Source organism: Helianthus annuus, chromosome 2 (genome assembly GCF_002127325.2).
Source record: "Helianthus annuus cultivar XRQ/B chromosome 2, HanXRQr2.0-SUNRISE, whole genome shotgun sequence".
Taxonomy (NCBI): Eukaryota; Viridiplantae; Streptophyta; class Magnoliopsida; order Asterales; family Asteraceae; genus Helianthus; species Helianthus annuus.
This window is the reverse complement of record NC_035434.2, coordinates 27,846,007-27,866,243: the sequence shown is the minus strand read 5'-3', so window position 1 is coordinate 27,866,243 and position 20,237 is coordinate 27,846,007. Positions and strand designations below refer to the sequence as shown.

The 20,237-nt window shown below is 39.9% G+C and overlaps 1 protein-coding gene across 1 annotated transcript; it reads right to left on the bottom strand.

The window, feature by feature from the left end:
- Positions 1-3,253: 3,253 nt before the first annotated feature.
- LOC110892836 (monooxygenase 1) lies at positions 3,254-5,375 on the bottom strand. The gene is made up of 4 exons (XM_022139979.2): positions 5,366-5,375; positions 4,346-4,536; positions 4,009-4,237; positions 3,254-3,924 (listed from the first exon to the last, which is right to left on the bottom strand). The coding sequence occupies exons 1-4, from the start codon at positions 5,373-5,375 to the stop codon at positions 3,566-3,568; spliced, it is 789 nt and encodes a 262-aa protein (XP_021995671.1). The 3' UTR covers positions 3,254-3,565.
- Positions 5,376-20,237: the final 14,862 nt, after the last annotated feature.

Sequence of the window (20,237 nt, the reverse complement as noted above, 5' to 3'; positions counted from 1 at the left end):
TGGCCTTGTTGATAGCAGCTTTGGCTTCTTGGGTCACGGCCTTGAACTTGTCTTCATAATGCTGAGATTGTGCTTTGGCGATCATCCCTTGGTCAGCAATGGTTTCTTCAGCTTTCTTGAGCTTGATCTCCAGCATCTTGTTAAGCCCGCAAGCATCCTCGTAAAGGAACATGAGACGTTCCAGACCCTACAACCGAAAGCACAGGCATCAATATATATGTAAAATAACCAGTATATGCTGCAGGATATAGGTTAAGGATATGAACCTGATTAAGAAAGCCAGTCATGAAGCCGCTGGATTCAACAAACCCGTGGTTTTCAAAGGGGAAGGTCTCAGATGAGGCTGGAGAGTCAGTCTCCTTTCTTTTTCAGGAACTTGAGGCACGTGGCTTGGTAGCAGGAGAAGGCTTAGGAACAACTGCCGGTTTAGGGCCGGATGCTGGTTTGGAAGTAGAGTCAGGCTTGCTGGGTTCCTTCTTCACTTGGACAGGAATGGGATAACTATCCAATTCCTCGAGATCAAAGACCTCTGGAGCTTTGACCGGTGCTGCTAAACAGGGAAAATATCTAAAACTTTACTCTTGTCTCTTACTATAATATTAATAAATGTGCAAAATTTATGAGATTCTTACCAGACATATCTGACGAGGAGTACTGGCTTGAACTTGGAAGATGCTGTGAAAAGGATCTGTCACAATCAGGCAACTGGTAGATCCGGTTGATTCGTTCTTGAGATTCTTCAGAAGGAGGAGCTAACTCTTTGAAGTTTGCTGCAAAAGGGAGAAATCAGGATATTAGCACAGGATACATCACCAGGATACGTTTGGGGATATCTAAAAACAATAAACCCTACCAGAGGTCAACCATTTCACCGGAAGGCTTTCGCCCTCGGGAATGGAATCCCGTCTAACAAAGAAGAATTTTCGTTGCCACCCATCCTCGTTTTTTGAAGCTTTGAGGATGAGGGGATTGCTAGAGGTTGAAAAAAGCAAGAAGCGACTATTGCCGTGAGATCGGAGGCGGTAAGCAAATGAAATCTTCGATACAGAGATCGGGGACGTGAAGGGTTTTGATTTGGTTAAGCATAATCAACACTCTCCAGACCATAGGCATCGTCTGGGCAAAGCAGAGACCGGTAATTCGAAAGAACTCCATGATGAATTCCGGGAGTGGATATCGGAGACCAAGAGAAAAAGGATATGATGAGAAGCAAATCCACTCCTCGGAACTTACATCGGAACGAATGCTCCGGTCGAATGGACGGATAATCACTGTGTCGGAAAAAGCACCGGAGGTTCTTAACGCGTTGATATCAGCATTATCGAAGGAGCACACCTCCTTCTCGGGATTTTTCAGCAGATTCTGGTTGACAAACGACGAAGTGGACTCGCCGGAGTGAGAATGTGTTCTGGTGGCCATCGGGAAATTTAAACGAGAAAAAGTTAAGAGATAAGAAGAGAAAAGTACCTGAGAATTCCGAGAGAGATGATCGTACATCAACAAGAAAGAGAGAAGATATAGGGGCTAAATGGATAGCCATTGAGTGAAAAACGCGTTGGAAGTTGCACAATGTCACTTCAAGAGTCAATCCGATTTAATTGCCTCGATGCACGAAATAAATCTTAAAATATATCCGTTGGAGTTGGTATACCAACAGATATATTTTGGGGACAATTGTTATGGGCCATTTTCTGAAACCATATCCTGACTAATATTCTGATTGTGATTGTTTATTTGTGATCAGGATACTGGACGGGGATATTGCTAACATCCTGGATAATATCCCGAGGTATATCAAATTAATCACTTGCAGGTTAAAGGCTGGGACTTGCTAACGGTCAATTGGACTTCTTCTCCTCAAGACTCGGGCGTACTGTTGAGGGAGAGACGTTGAATCCGAAAGACTAGGTCTACAACGTTCGGCTAAGGAATATTCGTTGGATCCCGATTTTAGAGGATAGTTAGTTACATTATCTTTGCTATAAATACATGGGGGCGGATCAGTTTAAGGCACACAACTTTTCACTAACATTCTCGTACACTTTCACTCTCGAGCTTACTGCAAACACCACACTTGTATCCGAATTATATTGTAACACTTAGTCGATCCGCACCACATCCCGCATTGTATCCTGAAATTTGAAGCAATAACAAGAACAAGGCAGCTGCGATTGTCAGCTCCCGAGGTTTTATGCCAGAGATCTAGATCGATCAAGGGCTTTCCTCGTACATATTGTGTCAACCCCTTTACTTTTTGCTCATTGTTTGATCGTAGATACAGCTCGATATCCTGAGCCGTATCCTGAAATTGTTTTTTGCAAAGAATTTAATTAACACCTTTTTTTTAACATATTCTCTTAGCACACTACCTCACAAAACTAATTTGATCACTTAATTACTTAGGTAATTTTTGACCAAAACACTTAGGATACCCATGCGTGCTATGACTATAGAAAAGATTATTAACGTGACATATACGTGCATTATACTGCATAACATGATCTTAAAGGACGACGGAAATGCGTTCTCACCGGTCCACATCCCAGATCCTTTCGTCCTACCAGTTTTAGACAAGGATGCTCTTCGCGAAGTGATGGATCAAGATACGCATTTTCGACTTAGAAATAATCTTTTGGTCCATCTTGCAGCTCAAGATCTACCTGACCTCGAAGAGGAAAACGAGGAGTAGTTTCGTTTTATAGCTATGTTTTTTCTATTTTTATTTTAAATTGTGTTTTTTGTTTGATTTTATTAGTTTGTTTAATTTAAATTGTTATTTAATGAAATTTAATTGTTGAATTTATTTAAATTTAATCATGTAAGGATATGCTTAAATGTCTATTTGATTTCATGTTGGTATATTATGTTTTTAATGGACTTGATCTCCTTGAATCAGTTTGGTTAACTCAATGTTGTTTCGTCTTGCTTTACCCGACTACATCGCGCAAAGTCAAAAGCATAACACCGAGAATCCCCCGTTGCCTATGCGTGTCATTAAAAAAACACTAGTTGTTAACATGATCAATTGATTAATGGATGAATGCCATTCTTTGTCTATGATAACAAGAATCTTAAACCTAAGTGCCAAACCCATGCGGGTAGGATTAAGTAAAATAGTAAATACCGTAAGTGAAATGCAACTGATAAACATCAAAGTGACTACTCTCTAATACAAGAATATTTATTTGTATAACATTTATGTATGTCTATAGAACCAAACTTATATTACACAACATACAAGAATATTTATTTGTAAATAACGTTTATAATGTCTATAGAACCAAACTTATAATACACAACTTATTGAGTTTGTATCTTTGAATCATTGCTATACATATAAACATGTTTAAAATAAACTTAGTAATATACTAACAAACCATGTTTAATGATCTTTGAACATATCAAAGATCACCACAATCATAATCAGTATGCCCATTTTGGTTGTGAAAAAGAAGAATCAACAACAAAATATACATAATCTTCTTTAGAAATGAAGAAGTACCCCATAGCATGCCGGTGAAGTAAGTTTGCAACGATAATCGGGCCACCCTCATCCTTCGTTGTTTCACGAACCGATCAACGCTTCCTCAACTCCATGGACCATTAGCTTACTCCCGCTTTCAAAACCATTCAAACCCAACTGAGCCATTGTTCTAGCCAACACAACTGAATCTTCTAACCCTGCTGAACCACCTTGACCCAAAAATGGGCCCATGACATGCATAGCGTCACCAGCAACCGTTACTGTTCCTTTACAAAACGAGCCAGTTAACAAGTCCCATGGTGCACGATATCTCATGTGTGTAATAGATAATGATTTCATGTCTGTGTTTTCGATCATTTTGCGAATTTCCTGTGGATGATCGCTTACCAACTCTAGTGTTACTTGTTGTATCACACCGGGATCTATCCAAGTTTTTTCATCTGTTAATTATAGTCAAAAAATGAAGTAAGCCACGTAAATATTGAAACTATATCTACACAAATATGGTGTTAATTGATAACAACCTTTAGGAATGTATGGTAGCAAACAAAACCAGTAAACCATGTTATCAACAACTGGAATTATTCCCACAAGAATGTTATCTTTCCATAAACGAGCAAACTCATGTTCGAATGAATGACCATTTGGGTAGTTTGTTAGACCTCTTATTGCGCTTGACGGGAACATCTTTGTAGGCTTGAGGTTAAGGAAGTTTGCAATTATAGACTTGCCACTATCATAACCAATTACAACCTACAAGCACCAGTAACTATCATTCTTCTAATGAAATTGAAAAGTAAAAGGCAAAAAAAGGACTATTCTTAACTTGTAGAACGCTTTTGTGTTCGATCAAGTAAATACCTTAGCTCTAATGGAACTTCCATCGATGAAGCGAAGAATTGGTTTGGTAGAATGCTGGTCAAGTTTTATAGATTCAAGTTGGAAGTTGAACTTTACCGTGCCTAAAGGAAGTGCAGCATAAAGAGTGTCTATAAGATCCTTCCTTCTCAAGCAACGAGCTTCGCCATCCCAAGGAACCCTCAATAAGGAAACTGTTGATGCAACAAATACAAGACCAACGGTAGTAGCTGGGTTGGTTAGGCAAAAGGGTTTAAGGGTTCAACTTTGCCTAACGCAGGTCGCGGGGTCCCCCCACGTTTGCAAGACGTGGAAGGAGGTTTACTAGTTTATTGTTATTGTTTGCTGAAGATTCCTTCTCTGAAATGTACTCAGATTCGGAAGTGTGGGCAAATAGAATGTGTGTGTTGAATGTGAAAAGGAGTGACTTGTATACGAGCAAGTACTCCACACGAATGACCAGAGATTAGAGAATCAGAGCTGGCCAGGAGATGATTTCTGAAGTAAATGAAGTGTCAATTTATAAGAGAAGACATCTCCCGAAGTAGAATGTTTTTGACTAGTAACCTTGCTTGCAGTGGAGGGTTTCCCCTTTTGGGGGTTGAAGGCTTTTGACCCCTGGGTAATTGCGTGCATTGTGCAGACCTGCTTTGCTTTTGCGGCTATGGGTTGGTGAAGCGATCTCCAGATGTGACTGGCCACTGTTTTCTCCTCGCTTTTCCCATCTTACAGCTTTTTAACCATTGAACCATTTAACCATTTGAGCATTTGCATATTTAGTCACTTTATTTAGTCTTGGGCTACCCCCGTCATCAGCCCCCCAAGTCAGAGGTTTTTGGGTAGTATGCTCAAAGACTTCTGACTTTTATGCATGTATTTTATTGCCTGGAGGTTTCAAGGGTTCGTTGCTTGATTGCTTGAAAGGCTGAAGGCAGTTAATATTTGAATTTGAATTTTAAATAACTGACAGTTGATTTAATTGATGTGTGGCAGTTGATAGGGTGGCGGTTTTGCAGAAATTACTATTTGCCATTATTACCCCTATTGTGGGTTTTCATTTATTTTATATCTGCAAACTCCATTATTCATACTCTTTCCAAGTTTCTGCCAATTACCTTCCTTCTCTAAGGTTAGTTTCCTTTACACCTTGCATTCTTCGTTTTCTGTTTTTCAAAAATGGGTGCTCGTAAGGATTTAGCAAAATCGTTTTCTCGGTTAACACAAGAGGAGGCAGATTTATTTTGTATGGAATATGGTATTGATAGAAAATTTAACCCAACTGCTCCTGGTTGCGATGTTCCTGTTGATAAACCGAACCCTGGTTCGATTGCTCTTTACTGTCGTCATTTTCAATGGTCGAATCTTCGTTATCCCTTTTCGTTTTTTGTTTTGAACTTGTTGGAGTATTATCGGGTTTCTTTTGGGCAAGTTCATCCGAAGGGGATGGCTAGGGTTTTGCATTTTGAGGTTTTGTGTCGTGCTCTTGGATATGATCCTTCCTTGTTGCTTTTCCGGCGATTTTTCCGTTTGGCCAAGAATAGCGATTGGTTCACCTTTGAAACATCAAAGGTTGACACTTGCCTCATCTCGTCCATGGTTACAACACTTGGGACCTGGAAGGATCGCTTTTTCTGGGTTTCCGAGTCTATTGTTCCCTTTAAGATGGTGTGGAGGCATCCGGGTGCTGTTCTTAATGATCCGGAGCCTTCTGAATCTGAATTGAATGATGCTTTTCTTACAGCCATTCGGGGGTGCCCTTCGAGGGTTCGTCCCTTCCCTGAACATTTGTTAGTTCTTTTAGGGGTTAGTAACATTTGGGGAAAAGCCGATCGGGATCCGGTACTAATGAGAAATGGCGTGGGTATGCATTTTCCCTTCTTGCCCTTTTTGCATTTCTTTTGACTTGTGACTTATTTGCTTTTGTTTTGTTCTTTGTAGTCATGTCTGCTTTGGATTTTATCAAAAGTGATGATACTTCTGATGTTGTGTTTGAGGATGCTCCGTCTGTTCCTGGTGAGAATGTTGTGGTTAGGACTGCTGAGCAAAGGTTTGAGGGCACAGGTTATGCTAGTGTTGCCAATGTCAAGGGTTTTTCTAAGTCCAACGTTCCCAAGTCTTCAACCCGCCGATCTTCTCGTCGTTTGTTGAAAGCTGGTTCTCAGTCCACTTCTACTGAACCAGTGGTCTTGAGTGATGATATTGAAGTTTCGGAAGATCAAGGTGGTGAAGCAGGTGTTGATAAGGAATTAGTTGTTCATGGTAAAAAGGTTCCAGGCAAGAAGGTTGTTGCTACCCCTGTTCAGGAGTCTTCAAGCAGGGACGTTGAAGGGTTGGATCCTGAAGGGACTTATGTGCCTGCTTGGTTAGTGAAGAATGACGACACCTTCAAAGATGTTGTTGTTTGTGAGGATGCTCTTAGTCACCTTGCTCCTCCTTCTGTGCATAAGACCATTGCTGGGATGGATGATGACTTGATGTTGTCCTGGATGGTTTTGAGTACTTGCAACCTTGCTGCTATGCTTCCTCAAGGTATTGCTCGTTTTCGTCAACGAATGCAGGAGTATGAGGAATTTTCCAAGAAGAAGGATAAGATGAAATCCTCCATGGCCTTGATGAAAAAGGAGATAGCTGGTTTTGCCGAGAAAGAAGCAGCATGGCAGAAGGAGGTTAGTGACTTAAAGAAGATGCATGAGATTGAGATGGGTGATTTGAAAAAAAGTTTTGAGGCTAACTTATTGAAGTTAAAAGCTGACCGGGAGACTTTGGCTGTTCAGCAACAGGCTTTTCGCGAGGATAAAGAGGGGTTGAAGGCTTCAGTTGCTCGTGCTACTGCTGACAATCAGTGGTTAATTGAGCATGGTTTCCAACAGGTTGTTACATATCTTTTACATTCCAAGGAGTTCAATTCTGCCCTTGGTGATGTTTATACTAAGCTTCTCAACCTGGGGAAACACCAAGGCCTCATTGTTGGTTACAAGCTTCATGAATCCGGTCATCCTTTGGAGAAGTCACCTCTATTTCGTCCCGAGGCTTCTGATGTTTTTAAAGGCTCCGTTGAGCAAATGGAGAAACTGACCTATCCTTACATCCATCAGGTTTCTGGTTGTTTTGGTAAGCCTCTTACTGTGTTGCAGGACTTGAAACCGGAGGGCTTAAATGAAAAAGTTTGTGCCGAAATCTTGGGTTCTCTTTCAAGGAAGAGATCCTATTCGGGGGATAGTGATGATACCCTTTCAGGTCAGACGGATGTTCCTAAGGATGCAAGCTTGGAGGCTTCAGCGGTGGGTGGTGATGGAGGTTTAAAGACTAAGAAGCTGAAGAAAACGAAGAAGACCAAGGGTGAAGGTTCCGGGGTTTCTAAGTCTGTTGACTCTTAATTCGTAGCTTTCTTAGCACTAAAAACAATTTATGTTTTGTAACTCTTAAAACAATATTAGGTTTTCAGGGACCCTTAAGGTTCCTGTTGGTTATGTTGAAGGCCTGTGTGGCCATTTGAACAATTATTAGGTTTGCAAGTTACTAGGACTTGCTTTAACTTATGCTTGGAAGTCCTTTAGGGCTTTCTTTTATATGGTATGATGTCTTAACTTTCTTATTTATCTTGTGTTTCTAGACTTGTGTCTGTTTTTGTTAAGGCAGTCTGTTTGGCTTTAACCTTTCAAGCCTTTTGGCTGTCTGTTAGAATGTTGAAGCCTTTAAGGTTTCGAGTTGTTGCTTGAGTGGCTTGAAGCCTTGAAGGCTTCTTAGACTTGTGGCCTGACTTGGTTTGTATCTTTTTGTTTTTTGTCCAAGAGTTTTTCAGATTCTCTTTGTCTTTTTGCAACTTTGTCTTTGTCCAGTGTGTGCTATTCTTATGTTTGTCATACCTAGAAGGGTTCAGTGCTGCAGACACTTAGCCTTGGTATTTTTAACAAGAAGATCTAGCACCTATCCTTTTTATTATTTCCTTGGTTTTTACTTGAATATTTTAAGCCTTTTTGTTGATTATATTTTTAAGGCTTAGGGAACATTTGGTGTAGGCTGTTCACACCCGTCTATGAGACAATTTTAGGTTTTCTTAACAAGTCTCATGGAGTTGTATTGATTTTAGGAACTCACCCCTTATATAGGTTCATTCAACCCTTGAACCTATTGAGCGATGTGGCCTGGGAGCTCATCCCCTTACATGGCCCTTGCCATGGAGTTTTTTGCTAGGTTCTCAACCTGATTTTAGGATAGAAAGACAAGTTTGATAAAGCAACTTCATTCATTTCAGCAATACTTGCTTTTTACAAAAGATGTTCATAATTTTGCTTTGAATACACTTTGATACAAACCAAGCTTTCTTGTTTAAACATGGAACCTTTTTAAGGTTTTGCCGTTCCAATGCCTTGGAAGCTTTTTGCCTTCTGAGTCAGCCAGCTTGTAGGATCCTCCTTTGTGTGCTTCAAGGATGGTGTATGGGCCTTCCCTTTTTGAGCCAAGCTTTCCTTGATTTTCTTTCTTGCTGGCTTCATTGTTTCTGAGGACCAGGTCCCCTGGCTTGAAACGTTCGTTCTTGACTTTTTTGTTGTAATAAGCTTCCATTTGTTGCTTGTATTTGGCCTCTTGAATTGCGGCTTGATCTCTTGCTTCCTCTAGGAGTTGTAAGTTCAACATGATCTCTTTTTGGTTCGTTTCGGGATTCATGTTGACAATTCTTTGGGTTACAACTCCTATCTCAGCGGGGATCACAGCTTCGGATCCGAATACCAGGCTATAAGGTGTTTTCTTATGGCATGTTTTTTCGGTTGTTCTAATTGCCCATAGAACACTAGGAAATTCTTCAAGCCAGTTGTTTTCGTATCTTCCCAATCTTGTCTTGATGCCTTCCACTATGCTTCTATTTGTTCTTTCCACCTGACCGTTTGATTGCGGATAAGCCACTGAGCTAAAGATCTGATCGATTTTGTATTCCTTGCACCAAGTGCTGAAGGGCTTCTCAGCAAACTGTCTTCCGTTGTCAGTGACCAGTACCCCCGGCAACCCATAACGGCAAATGATGTTTTCCCAAACAAAGTCAATGACTTGCTTTCCCGTGATTTTGGCAAGTGGTTTGACTTCTGGCCATTTGGTGAAATAATCTACTGCCACCAGTAAGAATTTTACTCCCCCTTTGCTTGGGGGAAATGGACCAACAATGTCCATTCCCCATTTATGGAATGGCCATGCCGAAGTTATTGGGACTAAGTCATGCTTGGGACTTCTTAGAATTGGTGCATGAATTTGAAAAGCGTCACATTTCTTCAATTCTTCGGTTGTATCACGATGCATTGATGGCCAGAAATATCCGAGGTTCATGAGCTTTGCAACCACCGACCTAGCTCCAAAGTGAGCTCCGCACACACCTTCATGAATTTCTTTGATCAAGTATTTGCTTTGTTCCGGACCGACATATCTTAACAAGGGGGCAAGGTAACTCCTTTTGTAAAGGGTTTCTCCCTGTAGCTCGTACTGCCTTGCCTTGATTTCAACCCTTTTAGCTTCTGCTTGATCATTTGGCAATTCACCGTTTTTAAGGAACTTTTTGATGGGAGTCATCCAGTTTGGATCTTCTTCAGTAACTACGTCTTGGATTTCCAATTCATCGATCGATGGGGCCTTCAATACTTCTACCAGCACCTTCTTGGTAAGGTGGGCAAAAGTGAGAGATGCAAGCTTGCCTAGGGCATCAGCCTTTTTGTTTTGAGATCTGGGGATCTGTTTGATGTTGCATGCCTTGAAGGTACTCATCAGTTCCTTGGATTTTTCTTTGCAAGGGTTGTATAAGAAAACAACTTTGCATTGATTACAAGATAAGTTTACAAAGGTGTTTTACAAGTACAAGAACTTGTGAGTTTGTCAAAGAAAGATTGTCCTCAAACAGATGAAGAGGAAGAATACATGAGCAAAGTTCCATATGCAAACACTGTTGGGAGTCTGATGTATCTCATGGTCTGCACAAGACCTGATATTGCATATGCTGTTAGTATGGTGAGCAGGTATATGGCTAATCCTGGTAAAAATCATTGGTCAGCAGTGAAGTGGATTCTCAGGTATTTGGCTGGTACAAAGAAACTTGGTTTAAAGTTTGAGTGTCATGCTAAGAAGGAGAATATGGTCAGTGGTTATGTTGATTCAGATTATGCAAAAGACAAAGATAATGGCAGATCAATAACTGGTTTTGTGTTCTCAGTCATGGGGAATGTGGTGAGCTGGAAGTCTCAGTTGCAGCATGTTGTGGCACTATCCACAACTGAGGCTGAATTCATATCTTTAACTGAAGGGGTAAAAGAGTCTTTATGGTTAAAGGGTATGGTTGCTGATTTGGGAATTAGATTGGATGGTGTGGAGGTGAATTGTGATAATGAAGGTGCTGTTCAGTTGTCAAAGAACAATGTTTTTCATGAAAGAACCAAACACATCAATGTGAAGATGTTTTGGATTAGAGATGTGGTGACTTCTAAGGAAGTGATGGTCAAGTGGGTTGGAACAGATGTTAACCCAGCTGATGTGATGACCAAGGCTTTGCCAGGTGCAAAGTTTACATTTTGCTTTAACTCGTTAAGTTTAGGTTAAGCTGAATTGTTACTTAGGTGGAGATTGTTGAGAAAAGTAACATTTCAGTTGTAACCACTGATGAGTTCTGATTAAATAAGCAAACCACTGTTTGAGGCTAAACAAGACAAACAACCGATGGAATTCTAAGCACTGCTTGTGATCAAACACTGATGGTGGTTAACAGCTGATAATAACTACTGATGATGGTAAACAACTGTTGTTGATATAAGCAGTATATAGAAAATCAGTGGATTGAAATACTGTTGTAGAGTGAGTCAGTGGTTGAGGTGTTGGAGAGCAGCTGTTTAGATAAAAGGTCTGATACTTACATTCTTGTAAGTTCAGGGGTTGTTTGTGGAAATTCTTACAACGGATAGTTGTAACTGAACTTGGGGCTATTAGTATAAATAGGGGTTTGCAGTAGTTTGTAGTGAATTAATTACTTTCAAGTTCTTTGTAATTTCTTTTCTTGTAATTCATTTTCGTATTCAATAAGATTCAATCGTTAATCGTTGATTCTCTGGGTCAATTTCTGGGTTGTTTTTTATAACAGGTATCATGGGCGACATTGGCTCCGACGACGGCATTGACAACTTTCGTACGACGACGACATAGACAACTTTCGGTTAAAAAACAAAACAGATCTAGTTCGGCATTAGACATAAATAAATTGAACCACTTGTTTCTTGCCCTAAAATTTCGGCGTTCTGAGTCGTTTCTATAAGGCTCACAATGGTTGGCTCATTTGAGGAACCGACACCAACGAATGCTAGTGATTTAGCACTTTGTGAAACCCTAACAATAAGAAAATAAGCATTGAGCACTTTGTGTAGCCCTAACTAATAAGAAAATAAGCAAAGAGAATAAAAGGCGAGTATATAAGAGAGCAGGTTTTTGTGTGTTCGAGTACGTTTTTTGTATTTTCGAATGTTATGATCAGCCTAATACATCAAAAACCTATTTATACTAACTTGGGTTATGTAGCAAGGAGGCAAGACCTGGTTTTTTGTTGCACCTCTACTCTATTTTGGCTACTACATTATATGTGCTACGACCAATATGAATCCTCCAAAAATCATTTTTTTTAACTTCGGTTAATGTTGTTTAGCTTCTTTCTTGATTTTGTTTTTAATTCTAAATTTAAACTTTTAATCTTAATCCCTAAATTAAATTATAGAAAAGTGTTGAGTTTATCGGATAAAATATTAGTAAATTGTAATTGAATTTTTTTTTAAATAAGAAAAAAAATGTAGGACAAAGAGATATTGAGCTATGATAAAATTATGGTACTAAATTTAGTTTATGTGTTTACAAAATAAATCTGAAACCACTCTTTGAATTATTAGGGTAAATTGTTTAATCATATTATGCTTAAGTTAAGGCTTTCCGGTGTGGGGTTCGTCCCCGGGCCGTCGAGGATAGTCCTGGACGGGCTACACCACCCCCATAGGCCTGTCTCCATCGTTTTCGTCCTCCTAAAGCCGCTAGTGACGTCTCTCCTACATACATACATACACACACACACACATACATACATACATACATACATACATACATACATACAAAGGGGCTCATCACCACAGCTTTGGTCCATCCCTTGCGGTTCATCCCTCACACCCGATAACGTGGTCACCCATGTGGCGGATCATCCTCAAAGGACTACCATCCTTCACACCCATGAACCTAATATGATTTGGTACATTGCTGCTTTTAACCTGTTTGACCCCGACACTTTTTTACATCCACTATTCCCCGTGATGAAAATTTATCAATTTGCCACTCTTTAATCCTATAAGCTATCAATAACTTGACTGATAGGATTAGTTTACACTGGTAAATACAATTTAACTGACTCATTTTGAAAAGGTTTTAAAAATTGATTTGAATGCCCACGGCACAAAACTTTTTATAACTTGGGATAATTATTTGTTTATAATCTTGTAAAAGAATTACATGTTTGTTATGCGTTCAGTTGTCCGGGTCGTGCCGGGTTAAAGATTAATAGACACAGCACTTAGTATAATTCTGCCGCGAGACTTCTCGCGTACCGACGATTATACTTATTTGATTTGAATGCACTACGGGTGTACGCCTACACCCGTGTGCTAAGGTCGTGGCCATTCTTTGAATGATGCCAAGGATATCCGGGACATGGTCATCAAACCCCCAAAGGCGTTAAACAAACAAAACAACATTTTTAAACGGGTCATTTTGACAACACTTAACCACCAACCGGTTAAGGTCAATTACCCGACCAAGCGGTATTTTGTATACCGTACCCCAAGCCCGTATAAGGGAAAATAAGTTAAATGTATTTACCTGAGCTAAATATAAATTTAATCCTAGCCGTATCAAATCAGCAAGTACAGATAGCTTTTACTGGGCTCCTATATCTGGAATGAAGGTTTTTAATAACCTATTAGAATCCTAACGGGTCTTTTAATTTAGCCTAAGCTTAGACCGGTTAGTTTAAATGAAGATTACGGTTTAAACGCATGATAAGGCGAAGACCGTTTTAGAATGTGGTTTTGACCCAACAAGCTTGCATACTTGTTTAATTTGAGTAACTTAATCACATTCTGGATTTTGAGACCGAAATGATATGGTTTGACCCGTTTCGGCTAAAATGGATAAACTAGTTACATAAGCCGATCCGAACGCGTAAAGTGCGTAACGGGTAACCATAAGAGTCATATACAAGTTTCTTAAGTTAATATGCCTTAAACATGTTGTGATATCAGTAAGATACCTTCCATTATGCCCCAAATGGTTTTAAACCCAAACTATGCCTCATAAGGGCATTTTGGTCATTTTAAAGGGTGTAAAAGAGTTTAAATAATAACCTGGGTTACAGGTCTGATTAAATCAGTAAATATACTTAATTTAAATAGTTATAACACTAGGGTATCATATATATGTGAAATTTATTACTTATAACCATACTATGCTCCGCAGGGGCATTTTGGTAATTTCACATAGGCCTAAAAGGTCAAAACTGAAATTCTGAGTTTAAAATATTTGCCTACTATTAGAATATAAAAATTTACTGAATACATCAGTAGGTTTCAACCCCATATGCTTAAAAAGGTTTTAGTACATACTTATGCGTTAAAAATGCTTAAAAAGGCGATTTGGAGCCACTTCCGGGTTTTGTATAAAAAGCTGATATTTTTAATATTCCAGAAGGCTCAAAATAATTTATTTAACATATTGAATCAGTAGAAAAAGGTTTGGGGTCAATAGGATTTATAAAACTCATTTTATAGTCCAAAAGGGTAAAACCGGCATTAACCGAATTAAGCTTAGAACACTATGTTATGCTCAGCCTAAAATTTAATAAAAATCTTTAAAAATCCCAAAATATTATTTTATATCAGCAGGTACAAAGTTTTGTATGAAAATTTGGGTTTAGATAGGTTATATGCAATTTACGCCATTTAATTACTAAAGAAGCTTCTAATTACGCTAATGAGCATAACTCTTAATCTATACCTCAAACTGATGTCAAATTTTAGGTGCAAGTTTATAAATCAGTAGCTAAGGTGTCTACCCTTTTACCTTTTCAAAAATCATATTTTAAGGTCATTTGGGCATAATGGTCAACATATAAGCATTTAACGGAAACATGCGTGTGAATAGGATATCTAATGAACCAAGTTGTATAATCACAGAGGGTTATACTAACATGTAAATAGGTCCAAAAGAAGCTCTAAGGCAATCCTAAACTTGGCTTAAACGGGTCAGAACTGAAAGTCAAAGCAGAAGTCAAACTATGCGACTTTCGGTTTCAAACCGAGCCTAAACTGAAAATTGTCGAGTTGAACATGTTGGGACATGTTCTTACATTAATTACCAAGTTATATAAATGATCAAACAGGTTGCATGTATCCTACATTGCTAATTATGCATTAATTTCAAAATAAGCATTCTGTTGACTTTTTAAGGTAAGCTTTGACTCGACAATTAACATAATTAGAGTGGGAATCTGAAAATACCCTTTTAAAGGTTTATTACCCACATAACTACCTACTCAAAGGTATTTTTTAATTCATGATTTGACTGGACAAATTTTAATTAATCACGAAGTCAAACATTAATTACGACGGTTTGACTTTTAGCTAATTAACTAGGCTAAAACGAATTTAGAAAGGTTAAAAGTACTTACAAGAGTCCTAATTAGGATTAGGGACTTAAGGGAACTTGATTGCTGTCCAGAGAAGCTCCAGAGAATAAGTTGTGAAAGTTTGCAAATGCAAGTGAGCATGGTTACAACTTTCTTCCTCTTATATAGCAACTTTGGATGATTTAGATGATGCCACAAAGGTCTATGAATGATTCCTGATCATTACAACTGTCCCTAGTGCATGAAAATCCATTTGTACAACCCCTGGTACCCGTTTACAGACCCTTAAGTCGGTTAACAGCCCTGCAACTGGCATCTGCAGGTTTTCTGTCGCTGGCACTCTCTCGCGGGCCGCGTAAGACCTTAAGGGATTCTTACGCGGGCCGCCTGGACCTCCTGAACCAGCCAAACAAGTTTCAAACTTTGCAATTTTGGTCCCTGGTCCTTCGTTACGTGGTTTTTATCTCCTAATTTTGCTATTTCAGCCCTCTAACTTTATTTTTAAGGGCTAAGGACTTTTACCAACTTAGTTAAGTCCCTTGTTAACTTTGTGATCACCCGAAAGACCTTGAATTTCATCGTTGATGCTTTTAACCCCTCGTACACGAATTTGGTCATAACTTTCTCATACGATAACGAAACTTTATGAAATTTTTACCACACATTCTAGTGAGCATAATCTACCGTTACAAAGCTTCGGGTCTACTAAAAGGTCACTCAGAGGTATACTTTACACATGTTGACACATTTAGCCCCTGTGGTTTGTAATTCCTCACTTTCTTTCATATTTAGCTTCGTATGCTCCATGATTTATTCGTTTGAAGGCATAAACATCTTGTAGGGATATTTTTAAATATAATTATCCATTGTTTCTACTTTGGACCCTTATATTCACATAGTTTCCCCGTTTGTCAACTTTAGTCCCTCTAAAGTATTCTTTCACACGTTCAGAGCTTATGACACGTGTTCATACATTATTGGACATGAATTTTCAAGGTGTTACATCCTCACCCCCTTAAAAGAAATCTCGTCCTCGAGATTTATGGAAACAATTGAGGGTATTTCTCTTTCATTGTGGACTCTAATTCCCACGTATATTCAAGACCTCTACGAGCATCCCATTTTACCTTGACAATAGGTACAAGCTTTCTTCAAAGCTTCTTTACCTGTCGATCCTCAATCGACACAGGTTTTTCCACGAATTTCAAGCTCTCGTCTATGTGCACATCTGTATGTGGTATGACTAGCGATTCATCAGTTAGACATTTCTTCAGATTGCAGATGTGGAATACATTGTGAATACCACTGAGCTCCTTAGGTAAGTTTAACTTATAAGCCACTGATCCTACACATTCGATGATCTCGAATGGTCCTATATACCTTGGGCTTAACTTACATTTCTTACCAAATCGCATAACTCCTTTCCAAGGTGATACTTTGAGCAAAACTTTATTGCCAACCTCAAACTTGAGAGGTTTTCGCCTTTTATCAGCATAGCTTTTCTGACTATCTCGGCCAGCTTTTAGGAGGTCACGAATCTGGACAATCTTGTCCATTGTCTCAAAGACTATATCAGGACCTGATAATTGAGTGTCTCCTACTTCTGCCCAACATATAGGCGTTCTGCACTTCCTACCATATAGTGCCTCAAAAGGTGCAGCCTAAGTGCTGGTATGGTAGCTATTGTTGTAGGAGAACTCGACCAATGGTAGATGCCTATCCCAACTAACACCTAGATCAATTACACATGCACGCAGCATGTCTTCCAAAGTTTGAATAGTACGCTCACTCTGCTCATCCGTCTGAGGATGGCAAGCTGTACTAAAATTCAGTTGCGTGCCCAGAGACTGTTGGAAACTCTTCCAAAAATGTGATGTGTATCTAGTATCCCTATCAGAGATAATAGATACTGGTACGCCATGTAATGATACAATCTTATCCACGTACAGTTGGGCTAACATGTCGGAGCTATAGGTCTCCTTAATGGGTAGGAAATGTGCTGATTTAGTCAGTCTATCAACTATGACCCATATTGTATCATTTCCTTTCTTTGTCTTTGGCAATTTGGTGATGAAATCCATCATCACCATTTCCCATTTCCAAGTGGGAATTTCATGCTATTGTAGCAAACCTGACGGCTTCTGATGTTCAGCCTTGACTTGAGCACATGTCAAGCATTTAGCTACATAAGCAGCTATAGACTTCTTCAAGCCTATCCACCAATAATTTGCCTTTAAATTCTGGTACATCTTATCAGCTCCAGGATGAACGAAATATTTGGAACTGTGGGCTTCCTTGAGGATAACATCCCAAAGTCCTCCATAAACAGGAACCCATATTCGTCCATTTAACCTCAAAATCCCGTCCTTACCATAGGATAAATGCTCCTCAGTTACTCCTATCTTCTCATCAGGATAGTTAGCTTCTAACACAGCTTCCTTCTGCGCAGCTAACAATCTTTCATTCAAATTATTCTTTATCTCAATGCTCTTGGCATTGATTCTTATGGGCTTTACCCTTTCCTTTCTGCTTAAGGCATCAGCAACCACATTTGCCTTGCCTGGATGGTATCTTATTTCACAGTCATAATCGTTCAAAGTTTCCATCCATCGTCGCTGCCTCATATTCAAGTCCTTCTGATTAAACAAATGTTGAAGGCTCTTGTGATCAGAATAGATCACACACTTAGTTCCATACAGATAGTGCCTCCAAAGTTTCAGTGCGAATACTACGGCACCCAGCTCCAAGTCATGGGTGGTGTAATTCTTCTCGTGCACCTTTAACTGACGTGAAGCATAGATAATAACCTTGCCTTTCTGCATAAGCACATATCCCATCCCGATGTGTGATGCATCACAATATACTACAAACTCATCGATCCCATCTGGCAATGTCAATACAGGAGCATTGCTCAACTTTTGCTTCAAAATATCAAAAGATTCTTGCTGCTTAGGTCCCTAATCAAACTTGCTATTCTTGCGAGTGAGTAATGTCAGGGGTGCTGCAATTCTTGAGAAGTTTTCAATGAATCGTCTGTAGTATCCTGCCAGTCCTAGAAAGCTGCGAATCTCCGTAGGCGTCTTCGGCTCTTGCCAGTTCATAATAGCTTCTATCTTAGCAGGATCTACTTGGATACCACGCTCGCTCACAACATGTCCAAGAAACTGGACTTCGCGAAGCCAAAATTCACACTTAGAAAATTTGGCATAGAGCTTTTCCTGTTGAAGCAGTTTCAGAATACAACGAAGATGCTTCTCGTGGTCCGCTTGACTCTTTGAGTAGATGACGATGTCATTGATGAAGACGATGACAAATTTATCCAGATAAGGCTTGCAAACGCGATTCATGAGATCCATGAAAGCGGCAAGTGCATTAGTGAGCCCAAAAGGCATCACTAGGAACTCGTATTGACCATAACAAGTCCTGAATGCAGTCTTATGTACATCTTCATCTTTAACCTTCAATTGATGATAGCCTGACCTTAAATCAATTTTGGAAAAGTAGCTTGCTCCTTGTAACTGGTCGAACAAATCGTCGATCCTGGGCAAAGGATACCTGTTCTTGATAGTGACCTTATTAAGCTCACGGTAATCGATGCACAAGCGCATCGAACCATCTTTCTTTTTGACGAACAAGATCGGTGCTCCCCATGGAGACGAACTAGGTCTAATAAAACCTTTGGCTAGCAACTCATCTAGCTGCGTTCTCAATTCCTTCATCTCTGTTGGCGCTAATCTATAAGGTGCTCTAGCCACAGGTGCAGCTTCGAAGATGATGTCAATCCTGAATTCCACTTGCCTATCTGGTGGCAAACCAGGTAGTTCTTCCGGGAAAACTTCGGGGTATTCAGAAATGACTGGTATATCTTCGATCCTGGGCTTCTTCTCGTCAATGGTTACCTATGCCATATAAATGACACAACCCTTTTTCAGACATCTGGATGCCTTAAGCATAGCCACTTGCTCAGGCAATCCATGTTGAGTATCTCCCTGAATGGTGAGTAGCTCACCAGATGGAGTCTTGATTACTACTTGCTTCTTGTTGCACATAATCTGGGCTTGGTTATGCGATAACCAATCCATACCTATCACTATATCAAAGCCTGCTAGCTTAAAAGGTAACAAGGACAAAGGAAAAGAGTGGTTCCTAATGGACAGGACACATCCATCCAATACAGTCGAAACTGTTTCTATGGTTCCATCAGCTAATTCCACTTCATATTTCACACTTAGGGCTTTAACAGGTAATTTCAATAATTCACAGAACTTATTATCTACAAAAGATTTATCTGCTCCAGAATCAAATAATACTCTTGTGTAGACATCATTTATAAGGAAAGTACATGTTATCACGTTGTCGTTCTGAATAGCTTCCTGAGCATTCATCTGGAAGACCCTAGCGTTGGTCTTCTTTCCCTCCCCAGCCTTCTTTGCAAGCTTTGGGCAGTTGGTCCTAAGATGCCCCTTCTCATTACAGTTATAGCACGTGGCATCCTTGATTTTCTTACAATCCAGTGCCTTGTGGTCTAATGACTTGCAAATCCCACACGCTTTCGGTTGGGATTGGGACTTTGACTCATACCTGCACCTCCCAAAATGGTGCTTCTTACAAACCTTACATCTGGGTTTATCACCCGTCTGTTGATCACCTTTCTTGGATCCCGACCCTTTCTTGTGGTCGTTGTTTCCCTTGCGCTTCTTATCTGAGCGTCGTGAACCGTCATCTTCGCGTTTCCTTTTCTCGGCATCCGCAGTTCTCAGCGATCTCTGTCTAATTGCGTCCAGCGTGAGGGATAGAGATATGTCAGCTGCTGATCTGAATGTAGCGGGCCGAGAGGCCTTTGACACTTGCTTTTATTTCCGGGGCCAGACCCCCAATGAAACGGGCTATCCTTTTAGGTTCAGGTGTCACAAGGTAAGGAACTAACCTTGACAGTGTATTAAAGCTCGTGAGATAAGCCTGGCAATCCAGGTTTTTCATAACCAAAGATAGAAAATCAGACTCTATCTTTTCAACCTCATGTTGCGGACAGTAGTTCTCCTTGATGAGAGCGACGAATTGATTCCATGACATGTTATACAGCGGAATCTTCCCAGTAGCCTGAATTAACGACCTCCACCAGGCCAAGGCTTCACCTTTGAAAGACTGGGATACAAACTTCACAATATCCCTCTCAGCACAACCACTAATGTCCACTACAGTGTCCATTTCATC